This window comes from Sceloporus occidentalis, unplaced genomic scaffold (genome assembly GCF_023333645.1).
Source record: "Sceloporus occidentalis isolate IW3139 unplaced genomic scaffold, rSceOcc1.0.p SCAF_94, whole genome shotgun sequence".
Classification (NCBI taxonomy): domain Eukaryota; kingdom Metazoa; phylum Chordata; class Lepidosauria; order Squamata; family Phrynosomatidae; genus Sceloporus; species Sceloporus occidentalis.
Genome location: NW_028317074.1, coordinates 2863930 through 2885442, shown reverse-complemented (window position 1 = coordinate 2885442; position 21513 = coordinate 2863930). Strand labels below are relative to the sequence as shown.

Here is a 21513-nt window from a genome sequence, read left to right as displayed (position 1 = left end):
TAGCTATAAAATAAACATGCTACAAAAACAAAACATTTGCATATTATAGGTTTACATACAATATGTAAAAGACACCGTTAGATGCAACATTGAAGGTGTATACTCTGAACACTATTTTCTGAACACTAGCCACTGAAGACCTACCAAAAATACTAAATAGAAAAAGTGCCAGTGTGCTTATATGGTATATTTTATTATAGTATAGTATCAGTCCTGTGGATGTTCTTACACAAGTGCACCATAGTTTTGATCTGAAAATAGGTTATTCATTTAGCAACATGTAACAAAACACACTATGCTGCAACAAGGGATTTGAAATTGCCCTGAAATGCAATATAAACCACCTGAAAGTGTTTCCTTTACAGCAAAGTATAAATGTGTCCATTTGCTCACTCCAGTCATTAGAATCTGTGGTTTTGTTATCACTAGCCATCTATATACAATTTCACAAATATAAATCTCCAGTTTTCTTATTTAGTTTTAATATTGTCTAGCAGTGTTCTTCGTCCATGGATTCTTCTACATCCTCGAGATCCATTGAATGGTCTCTCAGTAGGACCTTTTTCTGAAGTTCTGAGTAAAAGTCCACACTTTCTGACACAGAGTGAATAGGTTTTTCTCTGTAAATGCTCATCTCTTTGTGATTAAGGAAGCAGGCCTGTTCCTTTAGGCTACGCTCAAATGCCTTTTGGTTTCTGCGGAACTCCAGTACAGTTTTGGTATATGTGTTAAGTGTAGTGACTGCAGAAGCCATGCAGCAGGTGAAGGACGCCCAAGCAGTGCTAAAATAACAGAACAACTAATTAGGCAATTATGGTTTCCGAAAAATACAAAACACGGTCAGCCTAAGAGTTAGCAATGGAATTTTGTCTGTTATAAAACTGATACTGGTACTTACTAGAAGGCCCATCCGTAATCCCAAGAATGTGGCCTCCAGTCTTCTGGACCAAGGCTGACTGTGGCTTGAAAAACCTGAGTATACATCATATGGGCCACCATTCCAAGAAGGCCTGTGGACAATACAAGATAACTGAATAGTCAAAAAAGTAGAAGTGAGACAAACAAAACCATGCAATGTTCCTCACTTTGTAAATCCAATCAAGGTGCAGGAAGTAAGCAAAACCATGGTGGGCAGTAGGCTGAAACAAATGCCAGACCTTCACTCACCAACTCTCAAAACCATTTAGGTATGGTAATGACCCAAAAGCCCCATGAGGTCCAGGTCCCTTTAATCAATATTTGCACTACCTTAACCCTAAAAGTGCTAGAACTATACTATAGGAGTACTATGTTAAAAGCATGGTATCATTTAAAAAAACACCTTGATACATGTCTGTCAAAACTGTCAACAAAGTTAGAAACAGAGTAAACAGAAGAAAGATGGTAAAATAAAATATTGTTTATAGAAAATATTATTAATAGAAGAAATTATTATATATAAAAAATATTGTAGGATGATGCTTTTTCCCAGCAGCCTCATACAAGCAAATATGACAATTGCACTGGGAATGCATTGTGAGCCGTATGTTTGGTTGGCTAGAAATGATATGCAGGATAATCACAACAGAGAGATCGAAACAACCAAGATAAGAGGCTGGATTGACCAATCATATACTATCACAAGCCACAGACAAGACAAGGGGTGATTCCACTCAATAATAGCAGCAGTGCAATGGGTAGACTTGAATCAATGTCACAGGTTAAGCCAGAAATCAATCAGGAACAAATAGCAACAGTGTCAGGGAGAATCTGGTGACAAAGTCCAAGATCAAGCCAAGATGTAATATCTCAGAGGACCAATCATATGTGCGCTTACTGACAGCCATCAAAGCTAATGTCTTTTGTCAGCAACTCTGCCTCTCTCCTTGGTGAGTTGGAGAAGCATATATTCTGCCTACTTCCTGCCTACTTTGCTTTGATCCAAAAGAGGGATAAATCTGGGCAGCCTGCCCTGGGAAGTTCATCATCAAGTGGTCCCCTCTATAGTCAGTTAAAACCTCATTGGGATCTCTAGTCAATCTACCAATACACTATAGTGGAAAAATAAAACCAAAATGTAAAATATGTTTAAAAAGAATGCCCTTTACCCCTCCCAGTACATAATAATATATATACACCAGAGTAGGTGGGTGTACCTACACACTTACTTTTCTATAACAGAAAGTTGAGAGTTGCCTGGGTACAGCTTTCTAATGGTGGTTGAACGTGATCATGGGCTTAAGAACCCCTACAAATCTGGGGGAATAGCATTCTCCTCAATCCTGTCCCTGAGTCTGTCATTTCATAGCTCTGTTTTAGTGCTCCCTAATCATGCGCCGGTTATTGATGCAGAGCCCGGGGGTATGATGTCATACCTCACGCTTCCTAATGTTGGGCCGGTTAGAGGGGGGATTGTGATCTCCCCAACTAATCCTGGAGGCTGCAGCTAATGATTGGGTGGCTGTGCGCCCCCTCATAGCTGTGCCCTAGGTGAGTGCCTCTCTTGCCTCACCCTTCCTACGGCCCTGCTACTTTATCTGGTGGGGATATCTCCATTACCTTTCACAAGTCTCTCTTCTCCTGCTTCCAATGTGCTCTGGACAGAGATAAGAGAGGTGACTGGTTAAAATATACTCCTTGCCAATGAGTTGGGGACAAAGGATCCGTATTGGCAGAGGTACACATCTTCCTGAGTTACAGGGTCTGAAGTGTCCATAGAGGAGTTTCATTAACATGTTGTTAGAGAGCCCGGGAACCAGGCGGACACAAAACGGGCAGAAACAACACAAGGGCAAGGAAGATGTGAACCCTGGCTTTTCAGAAGGGGCTGGCTGTGGGCTGGATCCAAAAGGAGAGTAGCCATGGTAACTAAGGAGAAGTTATCAGACAGGTGAGTAACCCTGGCAGGCTGTTAATTAGCCTTCACCAGTAACTCTGTCAGTGAGCACAAAAGCAGCTGGACCATAACACATGCATCACACATAACACAAATGCTATCAAAACTATTCTCATAGATCCCTAAGTGTCACAAAATCACTACCTTATATAATGTTAATGAGAACAGGAGGCAGAACATGAATGTATGAATGAATAACATACTGGGACCAGAGCTCGACTTTTAAATAATTGATGACATGTATTTTGCTGAAAATACTGTTTACATACAATTTAATGGAAATGAAAGCCTTACCTAAAAGTGCATAATTTATGAAGATATTCATAGGATAAAACAAGTAGTATTTTAATACTGGTTTCTAAGAAAATATCAGACCATTTTCTTTGTATACTATTCAAAGTTAATTTGGAAATGGTAGATTTGAATAAATAGTCCATAAACTATTTCCCCCATATATGCCGCTCTGCCTCCCTCCCTGTGCCTCCCCTATATGCCTTATACCTCCCTGGTGTCTAGTGGGGGCAGCCAGTGAATGTCGGCGCAATGTGTGTAGACAACCTCCGCTGTCGCTGGCCAGCACTTCCGCTGGGGCTTCTATGATGGAGCACCAGAAGGTCATGTCACGCCGGCACTCGGTCATACAAGCCCCAGCGTAAGTGCTGGGCAGAAGCGGAGGTTGTCTGTGTGCATCGAGGATCCAGGTCCCCTGCTATCTGAGTGGAACCTGTCCTGTGAAACCGCTGTATGGTCTTGCCCACTGTGCCTCAGCTTGGTTTCAGGGTCTTGGCAATCTTCTTATAGCCTAGACCATCTCTATGTAGAGCAACAATTCTTTTTTCAGATCCTCAGAGAGTTCTTTGTCATGAGGTGCCATGTGGAACTTCCAGTGAGAGCGATAACACCAAATTTAACACACCTGCTCCCCATTCACACCTGAGACCTTGTAACACTAACGAGTCACATGACCCCGGGGAGGGAAAATGGCTAATTGGACCCAATTTGGAGATTTCCACTTAGGGGTGTACTCACTTTTGTTGCCAAGGTTTAGACATTAATGGCTGTGTGTTGAGTTAATTTGAGGGAACAGTAAATTTACACTGTTATACAGGCTGCACACTCACTACTTTACATTGTAGCAGAGTGTCATTTCTTCAGTGTTGTCACATAAAAAGATATAATAAAATATTTACAAAAATGTCAGGGGTTTACTCACTTTTGTGAGATACTGTATATTTAATTGTAATGTAACACTGTGATACACTTGCACTGGTGTTCTAGCTTCTAGTTGCACTCCTTAAATCTGATGATGCAAACATGCCAGTTGTAATGGTAACATTAGATTCTTATTCATACCTGAAAGCACTGAGGAGACAGCAGCAAATGCATTGAGCTTCAGTCCACAGACTGGGTTTGCAGTATAACACATTTCCAGAATTAGAAGTCCAAAACTAATTATTAGCAGGGTGATGTAAGCTAGTTCAGACCCTAAAGAGAGCCACAGGATACCTGTAAGACAAATAATAACAATGACAATACCTTCACCAATTTTGCTTAGCCAGTGAGCTGCCATAACATATTCACAATTTTTACACAAGAGAATAAAAGCAACTTTGACTATTTCTTAAATCATTTTATATCATTTTTATATTATCATATCATTCATATAGTATTCTTCTGACAAACATTTTCATTGTTGTTGTAGCCCACCACTATGTCAAAGTATCCCATGTTGGCCGAGTACTAAAAATCTTAAAAGTATTTTGTAGTGGTAGTAATATGGTTTTATGTGTACCTCTTTCAGCTGGTGGAGTTAATTCCAGGAAACTACGGCACTTTTCATCTGCGCAAAAACAAAACAAAAACGTAATACATCTTGAGATAATAAGCAGTACAAAGAAACGCATTATATTAACATTATCACAGCACTGTCAAATTAGGTTAGGGTCCTCCTAATATGCTGGCTGGTGATACAATCCCATAAAATCAGTGTTCTTCTTTAATCAATATTCTGCATAAAATCAATAAACTACCAATGGTTACATTGAAAGAAAAAAAGCCTTATGTGGGCCAAAAAAGAAAGTAAGTGACCCAGTGGATACAATATACAAGTAACTGGATGATGTGACTCACAAATTACTAATATTAGATCAGTAAAAGTAACCTGCTAATCCTTATAAAAAAGTTAGTAAAAATAAAAAGAACTAACACATGTACACTATATGGACAAAAGTATTGGGACATCCCTCTTAATTATTGAATTCAGGTATTTTTAATCAGACCCATTGCCGCAGGTGTATAAAATCAAGCACCAAGCCATGCAGTCTGCATTTATAAACATTTGTGAAAAAAATGGGTGGTTCTGAAGAGCTCAGTTAATTCAAGCTTGGTACTGTGATAGGATGCCACTGTCACATCTGCCCACACCAGAGGCACTTACTGTGGAAGTTCTTCTGTCCAGAATATGACCACCAAGGGAAAAGCCCTCGGTAGGATAAACCAGGATTTAGAGGATCCCAACAGTAAGGAGGCTTCCGTGGAAGCAGGTAAGTATAGGTACTGAGCAGAGAAAGGTTTGGGCTCCAACAAAGGACAGGCTTCACAAAGATGTTAAACATCTGGATGCCAATAGGTTTACTGCAGGGAGATCATGTCAAACTAGCGTTAAGAGACCAAGGAGAAGCAGTAGACATAACCTATCTATATTTCAGTAAGGCAATTGACACTGTCTCTTACAGAAGGCTTATAAATACATTGCAGTGTTTGGGGTTGTCTGATGTTACTAGTCTTGTTACTAGTAGGTTACCTCAAGGATCAGTATAGGGAGCCATACTTGTTAGTATTATTATTAGTGATATTACAAAGTCTCTTAATGGTAAAGTATATCTTTTTTTGCAAATGTTACAAAGATCTGCATCAGGGCAGACATGGCATATGGTAAGTGATATAGCTGCTGTAATTTAATGTTGGTACATGCAAAATAATGCGTGTAGCAATGATGTAAGAATATACTGAGGTAATTTAAATATGAATGACATAGGCAGTAAGCTATCTTCAATCTAAGACAAGACCAAGGACTGATTAAGGATAGCTTTACGCCTATCAATGCATAAAGCTATCCTGAATCTAAGACAAGACCAAGGACTGCCTAATTTCTGAGTCTATACATCAGAACAAATGGGCAGATGACATGGGTTCTTATCTACCTGTAAATTCTGTTTCTAGGTTTTTATATAAACCCCAAAAGGGTAAAATACAATAACCCATGCTGAAGTACATGGCCATCAAATACCGTATTTGCTCGATTATAAGACGAGGTTTTTTTCAGAGCAAATGCTCTGAAAAATACCCCTCGTCTTCTAATCGGGGTCGTCTTCTAATCAGACCTCAAATAGAGGTCTGATTAGGAGACTAAGATCCAGATCCCCCGCACCGCTGCAGGGGACCTGGATCCCCTTGTCTCCCCCACCCCACACACTTACCGGTGCTTCCTGCTGTATTGCCGGGGCAGCGGGTTGACGTCTACGCGATTCGCGTAGACAACGTCCGCTGCAGCCGGAAGGAGGCGTGGCTAGCAGCGGGGGTTGTCTGCGTCCGTCGCGTAGACCTTCCCCGACTGTCAGAGATCAGAGTTCCCCGCACCGGTGCGGGGAACTCTGATCTCTGACAGCCGGGGAAAGTATACGCGACGGACGCATACAAACCCCCGCTGCCAACTCCACCTCCTTCCGGCTGCAGCGGAAGGCGACGTCAACCCGCTGCCCCGGCTGGAAGCACCGGTAAGAGAGGGGAGGGAGGGGGGAGAGAGTGTGTGTGTGTGTATTAGTTAAATGGGGGTATAGGGTGTGTGTGTGTGTTAAATGGGGGCATAGGGCATTTCTGGAGTGGCGTTAAGGGGGCATTTAATAGAGCACTCTGCCTCCTGAAATGCCTTATACCTCCCTATATGCCACCCTGCCCCATAATATGCCTTTTAACCCCCTAAATGCCAGAGTGGCATATAGGGGTATAAGGCATTTCTGGAGGCAGAGTGCTCTATACAATGCCTTTTAACTCCCTTAATGCCACTCTGCCTCCTGAAATGCCTTATACCTCCCTATATGCCACTCTGCCCCACAATATGCATTTTAACCCCCTAAATGCCAGAATGGGATATAGGGGTATAAGGCATTTCTGGAGGCAGAGTGGCATATAGGGGGTCAAAAGGCATACCATGGGGCACAGTGGCATATAGAGAGTTAAAAGGCATATCATGAGCCACAGTGCCATATTGGTGTGGCAAGCCTGGGGGCAGATGTGCGTAACTGGGGGACAGGTTGGAAAATACAAGGAAATAAAAACAAAAAAAATATTTTTCTCAATCATAGCTTTTATTTAAAAAAAATAGTTTACATGAATTAACATTTACTGGTAAAACTTTTTTCCTTTAGGGTCGTCTTATATTCAGGCTTTTTCTTTTTTTCCTAAGTTAATATTCAGATTTTGGGGGGTCGTCTTATAATCGAGCAAATACGGTAACTACAATCAAGATTAAAAAAAAACACTGTGCCTGTTTTGCGTTTTGCCAATACTAATGGTGGCTTTGTAAAGTGCAAAAGCTGAAATTAAATGCAGAGCAGGGTTTATTTGTGTAAAAGCTCCTCATTTATTTAGCTTTCCATGTTGTTTATTGTTTTTTTAATATATCGTAAATAGAAATTCTGTTTTAGATTTTACAATTCGTGAGAGACATCATTTATACTATCAATGGTTAAACTTTTCTTTCTCCTCCACATACATCTTTTGTTTGCGTAGGAGGGGCTCTTCCTCCTTTTCTACTAGTCTTGAAATGCTTAATTCAATTTTACATACAGCATGTTCATTCGAAGAATTAAAAGCAGGAATGAATAACAAGTAAAGGTAACTCTTATTTTCATGCACCTGGCTGACTTATTAGAGAGTACTTGTATATGCTACAGATCAATAAAGGTCCTGGATCAGGTGGGATTCATCCATTATTTTCCTAAAAAGAGAAAATGTGCTGAACCTAAAAATCATATACTAGTGAACTTAACATCCATAATGCAAAAGCTATTGGAGAAATTGGTTTCCAGGAAATTGTTCTATGCAAGAATGTCATTAGTAATAATCAACATGGTTAGTTATGTGAGTAATATGCCATGTCAAAGTCTTTTTGAAAGACATGATAGTTGAAGAAAAGAAAGATGTATAAAGAAAGATGGTTGCTGTTAAAGGAACATTTTCCAATAATTCCAACTTATTCCATTTAATTTATTTATCAATAACCTGAAACAATAAAAATCAATAGCTAAATATTTGTGGATAACCGAACAGGGTTTTGAAAGGCAATTCAGTTAATACTTAAAAGAAGAGTGGACAGGCAATTTAACCTAGCAAATGTTATGTTGAATGCATTTTTGAGCCAACTAGCATTTACTCACAAGAGAGTAGAGTTGATTTTCCAACTCATATATTAAACCTCTTTAAAATACCTCTTTAAAAAACTGCAGCTCTACACTTGTCACTTCCAAAATAAATTTTCTGCTTCTCTCTATGGTTTTGGTGAAAACAGGTGTGATCAGCAGATATTCCTGTTTGAGTCTCAATGGTGGATAGACCTACAGATGAATATAAGTAACATGATAACTTCCCTACATTTAATGTCACTGCACTTTTCGCCTACTAATAATATAACTGTTTTTTTATGAAATATTCACCACAATCTTAGCATATTAGTGATTTCATGTAAAATACTTTCAAAGAAACAGTTGCATCCTGCCTTTTGGTTCATGTTTATTGTACTGCTTGCGCAAGGCTTGCATAACAAACCTGAGATTGGGATCAGTAGTTGACATGCTCTAGCTTGAACTTTTGTAGTATATCTTTGCAGGATTGCACCTACGCCTAGTTCCGTAACAACACAACAAGGAACCCAGGTATCATCTTATTCAGGGACCACAGCTAATGCAATCTTACAGTCCTCTCCACTCCTACAGATTTTATACTTATCAAAGAGTGGGAGTGCAGCAAAAAAAGCAAAGCCTTCCATCCCCTTAATGTCCTCTAAAGCATAGAAAAACATGTATGTTATGTGTATGTGTTACTGTCCTCAGGTGATGTTGTAAACTATACATTTATTTTTATTTCATTAGTGGCATCTACCATATCCAGTTCTATTTTTTACCACATTCTTTAGAAGAGGTTGTAGGGAAATGGCTGCACGAAAAGGTAGAATTACCTTTGTTAAGTCACCTACATTCTGTGATTTTTAAAATCATACATTTTTGTGTTGAATGCAATTTAGAATCCCTTCTCAACATACCAAACTGAAAAATTATTTTGTTTGGAAAGCACACATGTTAATAAGAGCCTTGTAATTCCCCAAATACTGTACGTTTAGGTAATTTTTTTTTTATTGAAACAGATTGACAAAAACAAAGGAAGAAGGGAGTAAAATAAAAGTGGAATTAACATTGGTAGCATAGACAAATACAGAAAAAAGAAAAACACAAAAAGGGGCACAGCTATAGCTCTGTACCACCTCAAATATCAAGTAGAGGCTACGGCTTGGAGTGTTGTGGAGTAGAAACAAAACAAATGCGGCCAGCATTCTGCCGAAACCCCCAATACCACCCCCCCCAAAAAAAAGGGGGGGCGTGGAGGAGTGGGAGACGCGAGAGGGAAGAGAAAAGAAGTAGAGTGTGGATCAGAATAAAAAGAGGAGTGTTACAGGTCTCGGGTGCGAGAGGGTCCAGAGCCAAAGAGATCTGAGATTTACTGTTTAAGGAGCTCCGCCAGGACCGCAGAGGCCAACCAGTAAGCCCAAACCCCTGTGTATGCTTCCATCCTTCCATTTTTTTTGTATACATTGTACAGCCAACACACTGTATTTGCAGCATGCTCACACTGTTTGGTAGGCCTCATATTATACATTTGTATTATTTGAGCCTGAGACTAGCTTAGCGCACCAACATTTCTTTTCCCTGTATGCTTCCATCCTGTCAGAGGACACGTGGATCAATTCTTCCACCTCCATAGACCCTAAAGATCATAGACCCCAAAGATCTCTCAGAATGAAGAAGGAGATCAAAACTCGGGGAAAGCGGGACGGTATGTCCCGTCACTTCCCCCAAGCAGCGAAAACCTCCTATCCAAAAGGGCTGGAGCCGTCTAAAGCTCCTCAAGATATGCAAGTAAGTGCCAGATTCCACACCACACCTCCAGCAGGTCGGATCACTCTCAGGGAATAGTATGCTAACAGCCACGGGCATTCTATACCACAAAGATAACAGCTTGTAGGCAGTCTATTGGATTTTCGAGGCAATGAAGCATTTGTGCATTAAGATGCATAACTTCTCCCATTGATAATCAGAGAGGGTTTCCCCGAGAGCTTCCTCGCAGGTTCCCATAAACGTTGGGGGTACAGATAAATTATCCAACAATAGCATGCGATACACAATAGAAATCCCACCCCTGGGCAATGAGCTGCTCAAACAGTGTTAGGTCTCTTGTGAAATTATATTTACCTGGAAGTGAGGAAACGTAGCATGTAATTTGGGTGTAGCAGAAGCATTGTAGCATGGAGCGTTGTAGCGGTGGGGGCAACCCGTTCAAAAGGGAAAGGTGCATTACTGTCCCACACATCCAACAGGGCCCAGTCAGGGGGCATGTCGAGAGATTAAAGAAACCTCTTCTCCATTCCCAGCTCAAAGTCCGGATTACCTGCAATAGGAGTCAGCAGAAACGGAAAGGAGGAGAGAGCCCCTCCGATCTGCCTCCGGCACCACACACCCAAAATGGCACGCACAAAGGGGTTCGGGCAAAGTGAGGGCTGGAGAGCCCCAGGCTGAAGCCCCATGCTAGTAGATGGGTAGAAAATCGGGTAAAGAGAGGCCTCCCTTGTCCTTTGGTCGGGTGAGCACCGTATAACGGAGCCTGGGATGTTTCCCTTTCCAGACGAATCGAGTTATGAGAGCGCGAAGCTCCGCGAAGAACGATGTCGGGATGAAAATAGGTAGAGTTTGAAAGAGATATAACACCCTTGGAAGGACATTCATCTTGATCACATTATCCCTACCATGCCAAGACACATGAGGGAAACCGGCAACTCCTCGTGCATATGCTGTAGAGAAACGATGGGCTTTGATATCGCAAACAGCAAATCATCTGCATACGCGGAAACTTTAAGTGCATGACCAGAACAGGCCAGACCATGAATGCTGTGATTGTTCCTGACAGCTTGCAGGAAGGGCTCAAGTGTGATGGCGAACAGGAGGGGAGAAAGGGGATATCTCTGCCGCATGCCATTTCGAATCGGAAAGTCATTGAGTGCCCTGTTCAGGTGAATTTGTGCGGACTCGGAAAAATATGTAGGTGATCCAAAGGAGCCATTATCGGCCAAAGCCCAGGGTCCGAAGGGACTGGAACATAAAGTCCCATGCAACCCTGTCGAACGCCTTTTCTGCATCGGTGGACAGGAGAAGAACTTTCTGGCCAGTATCTTGGACTAGACTTATGGTGTTCAGAGCACTGTAAGTCCCGTCACGCCCCTCCCTCCCCGTAATAAAGTCCGAATGGTACGGGTGCATCAGAGATCCCAGAACCCATTGGAGCCTAGTTGCCAAAACTTTTGCGAAAAGTTTCAAATTAGTGTTCAGAAGGGAGATGGGCCTGTAACTCTGGCATAATAACAGATCTTTATCTTCTTTAGGCAACATAGATATCATTGCCATCAGGGAATGGGGATGCAAGTGCGGATAGTATTGAATAGAGTCGTAAAGGGAGTCTGCAAGTTCTCCCAGAAGACCCGGTAATATCGAAGCGGGAACCCGTCCGGGCCCAGAGCTTTCCCAGTTGCCATAGATTTCTTAGTGGCCGACATTTCCTCGACTGTGATCTCACGCTCCAGATCTTCCGATCTGGTCCGCAGTGCGTTTGCAGCTCACATGCGCCTCCAGATAGTTATTGATGAGGGAACTCCGGTGATCGCCTGTGTAGTAGCATTGAAGATTGTATAAGGAGAGATAGTAGAAGGAATCAGCAATATCTGTGGGAGAGCAAGAAGTAGGGCCTTGAGGCGTCTTCATTTTATTGATATAGAGTGATTGTTGTTTAGCTCGCAGTGCCCTCGTGTCAGGCCCCATCCAGGCGGCGGAGCTGCATGTCTTTTGTTTCCCTGTCTTGCTGTGGTTCATTTCTGGATTTCCGTATGTTCTGTCCTGAACCTCTGATTCATGGATTCTAGTTCTGCTCTTTGCTTCAGCTCTGTTTCCTTTATAAGATGTGCCCCACCCGTTATGTTTGTCTCAGTCTGCATTCTACAGGCATGTCTCTCTGATATGTGTTTAGATTTCATGGGCAGGGTTTAGTGCTAGGACCCAACGTATATTGGAGTACTTTGGCGTAGTGGTGGGCTAAGTATCCTATGGCCATATGATGTGACGGAATCTCCAATTATTATTACATAGTCCTAGGCTAGTCCTGTATTTGGGTATGCCTTGTCTGTTATGCTCCTTGCTCTGTCCCCCTTGCATGTTATGTTTCTCCTGTACTCTGCTTAGCTTCCCTACTCCCAGCCTGCAGCATCCTGGACATGATTCTAGTGCTATGTCTCATGCCTGCTCCAGGGTGCCTGCAGGATATCTCCACGTTCTGCTCTATTCTGACATCATCTGCTGCTATGTCAGGGCACTGGTATGTGGCTGCACAACCCTATGTGCTCAACACCCGGGTGAGTGCAGTCGCCCTGCGCCAAGCCCTGTCCAACTCCGCTACTGCACAATAACTCCTAAACTCCATCGTTGGGGGCTCTGGGTCATTACAGTCGTCTGTATGGACCCAGTTCCTGACACGTCACCAACAAGCGACCACTTTTGTTGCCATGTTCATAGAAAAGGGTCCTAGTGCATAGGAAAGACCTCTGGATGTCATAATTGAGCAGCGTGCTCAGGCGTCGCCTCAGATAAACCAATTCCAGGTAGGTGTGCTCAGCACATGTAAGTTTGTGGAGTGACTCCATGGTTGCAATGCATTGCGTGAGGTCCAAAAAACTCCTGGGACCTCAGTCGCTTTAAATGTGAGTCCTTACTGATAAAGATCCCCCAAACAGTGCATTTGTGAGCCTCCCAAGTGTGACCCACTTCTGAGCTCTCATTCTCCTGAAAGAAGTGTGTCAGTTGTTTGGTGACTGCCTGGACCGTGTCATCATTAGACAATAGGGATTCATTTAGACTCCAAGACATGGCGGTTGGCTGATAGAGTCATGCCTGAAGACGCAAGGTGACCGGCAAGTGATCCGAAATCTCTGATTCGCCAATGGTGCATCCTACCACAGAACTTAAATGATAATACTCCATCATGAGGTGATCGATTCTGGAGTACGGCCTGTGTGGGGTGGAATAGCAAGTGAAATCCCTCCCATCTGGGTGGAACGACCTCCAACAGTCAACTAATCTGTATTTCCGAAGGATAGAATTAAATTGTTTTATGTGGGAGGGTGGTGCATGAGAGGTCCCCGAAGTAGTGTCTAAGTGGGGGTCTGGGGGCATGTTGAAGTCCCCCCTAGTACAAGAACACCTTGTTTAAACTCCATAAGGAAGCGGACGATGCGGGTCAAGGCATTGCATTGCCCCCGGTTGGGGAGATAAATGGATACGACAGTAAACATCTGATCTTGAACAAATGTAAATATCCCATTTCTTTAGTGGCCGTCAGGAGAAAAGGGGTATGTCGCGAAAACAGGACGGCCATCCCTCTAGATTTAGAGTCTGTGAAATTGCTAGTAAAGACCAGTGGGAAAGCGGAATGGCGGGGCACCAGCACCTCAAAAGTGAGTTTCTTGCTGTAGAACCACAGACGGGGTAGCCCGTCAAAGATCTCTGAACACTCAAGATCTCTTCTCGGGTGTATTAAGACCTCCAACATTAAGGCTAAGGACCACCAAGAGCCCGGGCGAGACATGTTGAGAAGCCCAAGAAACTTGAAGGGGAGAGCCAATGAGCAGGATAGGAGGGGTGGGAAAAAGGGAGACGTCAAGTAAAGAGCGGGACAAAGGAAACTGAAAGCTTAGAAGGAGGGAGAAGAAAAAAATAATAAAAAAAGGGGGGACAGGTGGGGAAAAGGGAAGGTAAGCAGGGGAGGAAACACTAAACAAGAAGCTAGTCGCATGGGCCGAAGGAGCGGGGCAGCGCGGGTAGAGAGCGTGTCAGCAAAAATCGGGGGATAAGGGGGCTATGGACTCCAGAACGACACCAAAGCCATTCGCCCAGAAAAACCCTGAACTGTTAGGGGGTAACGGAAACTCCGCCAGAGACGGCAGCGAGACAATAAGGAAAAAGAAAAATGTGTAAACCACAATACTCCACAGCCAGTGCTCACATTTCTGAAAAGAAACAGTCATGACCATCTGCAAAATAGTACAAATGTAGCCCCAAAAGCAACCCAGATAACCCAGCCCACCCCCCAATAAGAAAAGAAGAAAAAAATATGTCATACTACCACATCGTAACGACTACCCTCTCTCTCCATGACAATATCTAAATGCTACTAAATATGAAAGAACACAATAAAGGATAGGCAGCATAACAGGAAACCTGCAGCACAAGATATTCACAAGTGTTTCTGCGTCTCGAATGTAGAGTTCCTGCATCCCGGCCACTTCAGCTGCAAGGATGAGTCCACGGCTGGTTACTCCATCAAGCAAACAGGTGAAAAAAATATATATAATAGGGTAGGGGTGTCCAAGTTTTTTCTGCAGTGGGCCACTTCATCAGAAATGTATGAGTGCGTGGGCCCCACTTATTTTTCACTCAGAGAAAATATGGCATTTTAGCTTTATAACACATATTAATACAGGGTTTATTTGGCGATAATGAAAAAAGTAGTTGACAGTTTTTTATCAACTTTTATATGTCATTCTATCAATACTAATCAGTAAACTAAAAAAAAGTCATCATACACGGGACGCCTGAAGCCACAATTTAGTGCCACTGATCCTTTTTAATAAAATATGCAGATTGAAACAGAGTAAATAACACAAAACTTTTACTTTTCCTCTCACTGATTTCTGGGCCTAGAAGGTTTTGTCCTCTAAAGTGACTACAAATTCAGGAGGGTGTTTTATCTCTGGATAAGTAAAATAAAATAGTTCAATTTATTCCTACAGAAAGTAAAGTGCTAGGAAACAGATGATCAAATACACACCAGGACAGGCTCTGCCACAACGACACCCAAATACACACACACACACACACCAGGACAGGCTCTGCCACACCAACACCCAAACACACACACACCAGGACAGGCTCTGCCACACCGACACCCAAACACACACACCAGTCCTGGCTCTGCCACACGGACACCCAAACACACACGCCAGGACAGGCTCTGCACATGGACACCCAAACACACAAACCAGGACAGGCTCTCCCACACCGACACCCAAAACACACACACCAGGACTGGCTCTGCCACACCGACACCCACACACACCAGGACAGGCTCTGCCACACTGACACCCAAACACACACACAAGGACAGGCTCTGCCAACACCCAAACACACACAGGCTCTATCACACCGACACCCAGACACCCATACACCAGGACGGGGTCTGCCACACCGACACCTAGACACACACACCAGGACAAGGTCTGCCACACTGACACCCAGACACACACACACAGGACAGGCTCTGCTACACAGACACCCAAATACACACACCAGGACAGGCTCTGCCACACCGGCACCCAAACACACACACACACCAGGACAGGCTCTGCTACACCGGCACCCAAACACACACACCAGGACAGGCTTTGCCTCACCGACACCTAAACACACACAGGCTCTGAAACGCCAACACCCTAACACACACACCAGGACAGGCTCTGCCACACTGAAGCATAAAAAATGTATTTTCTACACTGCTTTGTCATTAACTGCCCCTTGTGTATTTTTTCCCCCTTGTGTACTGATGTCCCAGCCTTGCCCCCTTACTATTGATTACAACCTTGTGTATTGCCCCCCTTTGTGCAGTTATGCCCCCACACCCTTGTGTATTGATTTATGTGATGCCCCAGCCAACCGCCTCCCTTGTGTATTGATGCCCCCACCCCTTTTGTATTGGTTAATGTGATGCCCAACCACCCTCTGCCATGTGTATTACTCCCCAGTCACACACACACACCCGTTAATATTTTTTTTAATGCCATAACCCTGCTCTCCTCTGATGTGATGACCCTCCCCTTGCACGAGGAACACCTTCTGTGAGCCGTCCCCTCTAACGTCACATGTCTAAAGCGGCCGCCCGGTCGCGAAGTTCAAAGCAGCCGTCATGGGGCTGTAATACCGCCTCCACCGGCCACCTAATGGAAATTTCCCGATGGGCCAGTATGGCCCTGTTCATGCAGAAGTCTGGTGGGGCGCATTTGGCCCGCGGGCCACACGTTGGACGCCCCTGACCTAAGGTGTTTTCTCATAAAGAACTATTGCAAATGCTTATAGGTACAAGCTATGTTTTCCCAATTGACAGAGTGAATGTGACTCAGCCTTCATGGGAGTGTGAATGGAACTCAAGGTGTAACAACTCTGCTGTCAACTTTAATTGCTAGGTGCTATTTTTTTACTTGGGCTTGATTACTTAGTTTTGTGAACAGGGGTTTATGTGCTTACATATGTGAAATACATGACATTAGTATCTTCTTTCAACATAATGACTAAGCTCAAATAACATACAAAAGTGCATGCTGTCAAGGGAGTTGCAGGAGAATTGTTGCTTCAACTCGTCTGAATTATACTGTATATATATATATATATATAACAACAACATAGACATTTTAATATTCTTGAACATTTTCTATAGCAACAACAGCTATAAATTTTCACAGGAAAGTAAAGTATTCCTGACAAAAATATAAATGGTGGATGTTATTCTTGAGAAAGGTTTGGGCATTCAACAGTGATGTCGTCTCTCCGATTGGAGGATCAGAGAGATGACGTCACAGCAAGCGGCACCATATTCCCCTCAATTCACCTAAAGGCAAAATTACGGTGCTTGCAGAGACATTCTCTCCCCCACTTGGAGGATTGGAAGAGAATGTCACTGCAAGCACTGCCATATTGCCTTCAGTTGGTGCTTTCGGTGGTGTCCTCTTCCCCGACTGGAGGATCGGAGAGGGCGTCTCCACACCATTTTGGCATAATTTGCCAGGTTATGTTGCGGATGAAGAAAGAAAATATCAGATTAAGGATTGAAGATTGAAGAGAGAAGAGAAGGAAGAAGATAGAAGAAAGAAGATGCAGAAGAAAATGCAGAAGAAGATGTGGAAGCGGTAGTTGTCTGCAGAAGCGGAAGTGGTCATCAGAGAAGGTAGGGAAACATTTAGAGACTGGAGAGAGTGAACGAGAATGAGAGTGTGAGAGAGTGAGAATGAATGTGGGCACAGGGCAATAAATGCCCCCAATTTTCTGCTGAACCAAATGGGCAGGGAATAAAAAAAAAAAAAATTTGTCCGAATAGTTTTTGGCACATTTGTACATGTCTACAATGCATACTAGCTTTGAAAATGAAAATTACTAATTTTTGGTATCTCACCTGTTCCAAGTATGTTTTCTTCACAGGAATACCAGATCCCAGTGTGAAAATAACGGAATGCAAATCTGTCATCTCCTGTCTCCCAGCTGTAATGGACTACATCCTGGCCAGAGGCATTGGTGCTTTCTAAAGCTATAGGGACCACAATGCACTTGGTGGCTTTTCCAGTGCCACAAAGAGGCTTTGGTACTTTCTGGGTGCCTTCACACCAGTAGCTGCTGAGGAGGGATGTGGCAGAGAGTGCCAGGGCTATCAGATTGAGGCTTGCAGCCAGTATGGCACGACGCCAGTGAACAACTTCTGTCAGCTCCATCTACGATAAAAGGTTACAGTTAGAATCCTGGAAAGTAATTAAGCACAATAGTTTAACTCTTGTCAGGGATTAGACATATTTTCATTCTGGGAGGCAAGGCAAATTCTTTTATTAGGTTTAGACAATCTTATAAGGATTTTAAACCTTAATTTTTTATTTACAGATATATTTTTATGACAGGTTATATATATATATATTATGATTAACTATTCATCGAATCATTTAATAGTAAAAATACAAAAATCCAGAAGGAAAAATCAGAAGCAAGCTATGCATTTCAATGTAGTGCAGCTAGAAATCCTTTGCCGGCATCACCCACCTAGCAATAACATTTGTTCCATTTTTCTTTGCTTCTTTAAAAGTACAAACATCCTGAAGTATTTCTCCATATATGGTGAACCAAATAGTAATTAAAATTAAACAATTATTTACAGCTCCCATTAACCCCTTCGTGACAAAGGCTGATTTTATTTTTTGTACCCTTCGTGACAATGGCCGTTTTAACATTTCTGCGCTGCTCGTGTTTAGCTGTAATTTTATTATTTCCCGTTTACTGAACCCACACGAAATTCACACAAGTTATATATTATTTTTTTCAGGACAAGAAAGGATGACATTATTTTGATTGTATCATATTATTTACTATTTAAAAAAAGTATAAAATATGGTGAAAAATTTAGAATAAAATGACTTTTTCTAACTTTTATTTGAAAAATCTTTTACTCATCTATAAAAGGTAATGAAAAAACCTGCTAAATAGATTCTACTATTCATCCTGAGTTTAGAAATACCCAATGTTTTTTTGCTTTTTTCTGCACGTTATGGGGCAATAAGTACAGGTAGCGTTTTGCTACTTCAAAACCATTTTTCCAAATCTGGTAATTCTTCCCCCATGTGCCATTTCGGGTATCTTTGATGCCGGCCAATGCAATTTAGCCCATCAAATCATATATTTTTTAAAACTAGACACCCCAGGGTATTTCAAATGCTAGTATTTTAACTCTTTCCATGCACTAATTCTACCACCAGTCTTTGTCAAACTTTGTGGTAGTCATTTTTTTGCATTCTTTTTTCCACACATTTTTTACTTCAGGTATGAATAAACAGGCCTGGTATATGTCACTGTCATAAAACAATATGTGTTCAGCAACATCTCCTTAGAACTTTGGCATTTGGTGATCCACTGCCCATGCCCTATTTGGTATATCTTTGAGCCCGGCCATTTCAGTGTGCCCAATAAAACCATATATTTTTGAAAACTAGACACCCCAGGGTATTTCAAATGCTGGTATTTTAACTCTTTGCATGCACACATTTTACCACCAGCATTTTTTTCAAAACTTGCAGTAGTATTTTTTGTGTGTATTTTTCCCCATACTTTGTGTATGAATTTACAGCTCCTGGTATATGTCACACGAAACCCCAATATGTGTTCAGCAACATCTCCTGAGTACAGTGATGCCCCACATGCATGGGTTTGTCGGGTTTTTGGTGAACTAAAATGCCATATTTGGGACGTGTGTATTTTTCTAATTGGAAATTAGATGTGTGGCCATCCTTTCCCCCGTGTTAATTGGGACATTGTTGAACCTGGCCAATTCAATTTACCCCATCAAATCATACTTTTTTAAAAAGTAGACACTATTAGTTTAGACTATTGGCTACCCAACTTGTGTGTTTATTTTTGAAAAACAAGAATTAACAAAGTTTCCTAATCATAATTTTTAGGATAGAATTTTTTTTATTTTTTATTCTATAATAAAAGGTGAGTCCAGAAGGTTTTAGGGACTCTTCCTTTAGGGAACGCTCCACAAATGTCATTCCATATAAAAAAAGGCCCCCTAATTTTGTCCAAGACGAATGGCCAGGAAGCGAAATTTGTAGCCTGAAAACAATGCGACAAAATAGAAACAAAAAATTGGTTTTTAATAAGATGCAAATTTAATCCAGCATAGTAAAGATTTAAATATGATTCCACCTGCAAGAGATTTTATTATGTGACCTCATAATCAACAAGATGGGACACATATGAGCATGAGCTGGGCCAGAAAGTGAAAAAAAAAATAATAATAATAATATAAAAGAGTAAATGAATGGCCTTAAAAACTCAGATGAAACAGAGACAGCAACATTTTTTGTGATACAGCAGCAGGGGAAGGTGAGAAGGTAAACTAGGAATGCAGTACTTGAAATCACTACTGGATGTTGACTATTTCATACCTCCCAATAGTCCTTTTTTTGCAGGACAGTCTTGGTTTTCAAGTGGGAACATGGATCAGCTGAGGAGATCCTCGGATTTTAGTATAGGTTGTTATATATATTTCTATGATTTTAAAAAAAGGCTAAACTCCTCCTGAAAAAATGATGTATAATTTGTGTGGGTTCATTAAATATGGAAAAGGGTAATAATGATTTAATAAACCCAGGACCAGATTCTTAGGGCATGAAAAGTCTGGAAGCAGTTAATTTAAAATCCCTGCTTGTATACACAAATCAAAGCACTTCTGGGCAGCCAATAAGGGTCAAAGTAATTGATCTATTACATTTAATTTAGCTAAACAAGTTGGAAAAATGTGCCCAGATTCCTTGTATATGAACTTAAATTGATACATGACAAATATATAACCTTTACAAATATATTTAAAACACTGAACAGTATCATCATGTTACAACTGTTTTGCATTCATGTGAGTGGTAGTTTGAATATGTGTACATATAAATATAATCAAATGTAAATATTTAAAATAAATGTAAGAATTGGGACATAACAGGACATAATGAGTAGTTAATGTGACAATTTGACTTAAAGAAACAACAGGTAATGAGGGCCCTGTTCAAACAAGCTTATATATTATGTCAATGGGTGCAACAAGCAAAATAGACATTTCTTTGCTTGGCATATAAACATTTTCAATATAAAATGTATAAGCATGTAAATCAATAGGATAAGCCGTGTTACGGGATTCCAGTCCTTTCACCCAAAAAGCCTTAAGGCACCATTGGAATGGCTTATTCCAACATATAGATGCTACAAGGCACTTACTGAGGTTGTTTTCTGCAGGTAGCGGGCAGATGATGTAACTTCTGAAGAAAGATGCATGACTTGTGCAAAGATGACAACACATTAAAAAATTTCTGTCTTGTGTTGCTGAGCTGATAGGAGCTGTATGCATAAAGCATGGATGTCAAAAGAATGTCTATAATACATCACTGTGTCCTTCTAATCCCACTGCCCAAGCACCCACCGGACTCATTGCTGGGAAATCACCAACATCTGCTGCAACGTAATGGAGGTTCCTAATCCACAACACAATCAGGTTCCAGCTGTCGCTAGATAAAACCTTCAAATTTACTCAGATCTCACAATCTGTATATAAAGATTGCTAAAGGAGCTACTATTATTTTTTAGTCAAGAAAGCAGTGTAAAAAATATAATATACGGAAGTGTAATAAAAAATACAAAATTGATCATTAAGTTAAATTACGCAAAATTATCGGTGTAAAAAGTAAGAACCATAAAAAAACTGTAGATCCAAATGAATAACTTACTATGGAGATTTGTATAATATCTGAGCAAACTTAGCATGAGTATTTTAACACCATGTACAGTGTGCCGGTATCATAGTTTCTCTGGTGTAAATGTTCGTTATATTTTGTAAAAAAATAGATTGTTTTTGTTTACTTAGAACATAAGCTCCCTCAGAAAACAGTATTTTATCTATTTTTAACACATTAA

At 41.5% G+C, this 21513-nt stretch overlaps 1 protein-coding gene across 1 annotated transcript; it reads right to left on the bottom strand.

The window, feature by feature from the left end:
- Positions 1-490: 490 nt before the first annotated feature.
- LOC149284407 (germ cell-specific gene 1 protein-like) lies at positions 491-17780 on the bottom strand. The gene is made up of 5 exons (XM_089496780.1): positions 17465-17780; positions 4668-4715; positions 4229-4381; positions 899-1010; positions 491-782 (listed from the first exon to the last, which is right to left on the bottom strand). The coding sequence occupies exons 1-5, from the start codon at positions 17775-17777 to the stop codon at positions 491-493; spliced, it is 918 nt and encodes a 305-aa protein (XP_089352906.1). The 5' UTR covers positions 17778-17780.
- Positions 17781-21513: the final 3733 nt, after the last annotated feature.

Coding starts and splice junctions, on each gene's coding strand:
- LOC149284407 (XM_089496780.1), bottom strand. CDS start 17,777: ATGGAGCTGACAGAAGTTGTTCACTGGCGTCGTGCCATACTGGCTGCA. Junction 1,011..4,228: donor TGTCTCCTCAGTGCTTTCAG/GTATGAATAAGA, acceptor TATTGTCCACAG/GCCTTCTTGGAATGGTGGCC. Junction 783..898: donor GATTACGGATGGGCCTTCTA/GTAAGTACCAGT, acceptor CTGTTATTTTAG/CACTGCTTGGGCGTCCTTCA.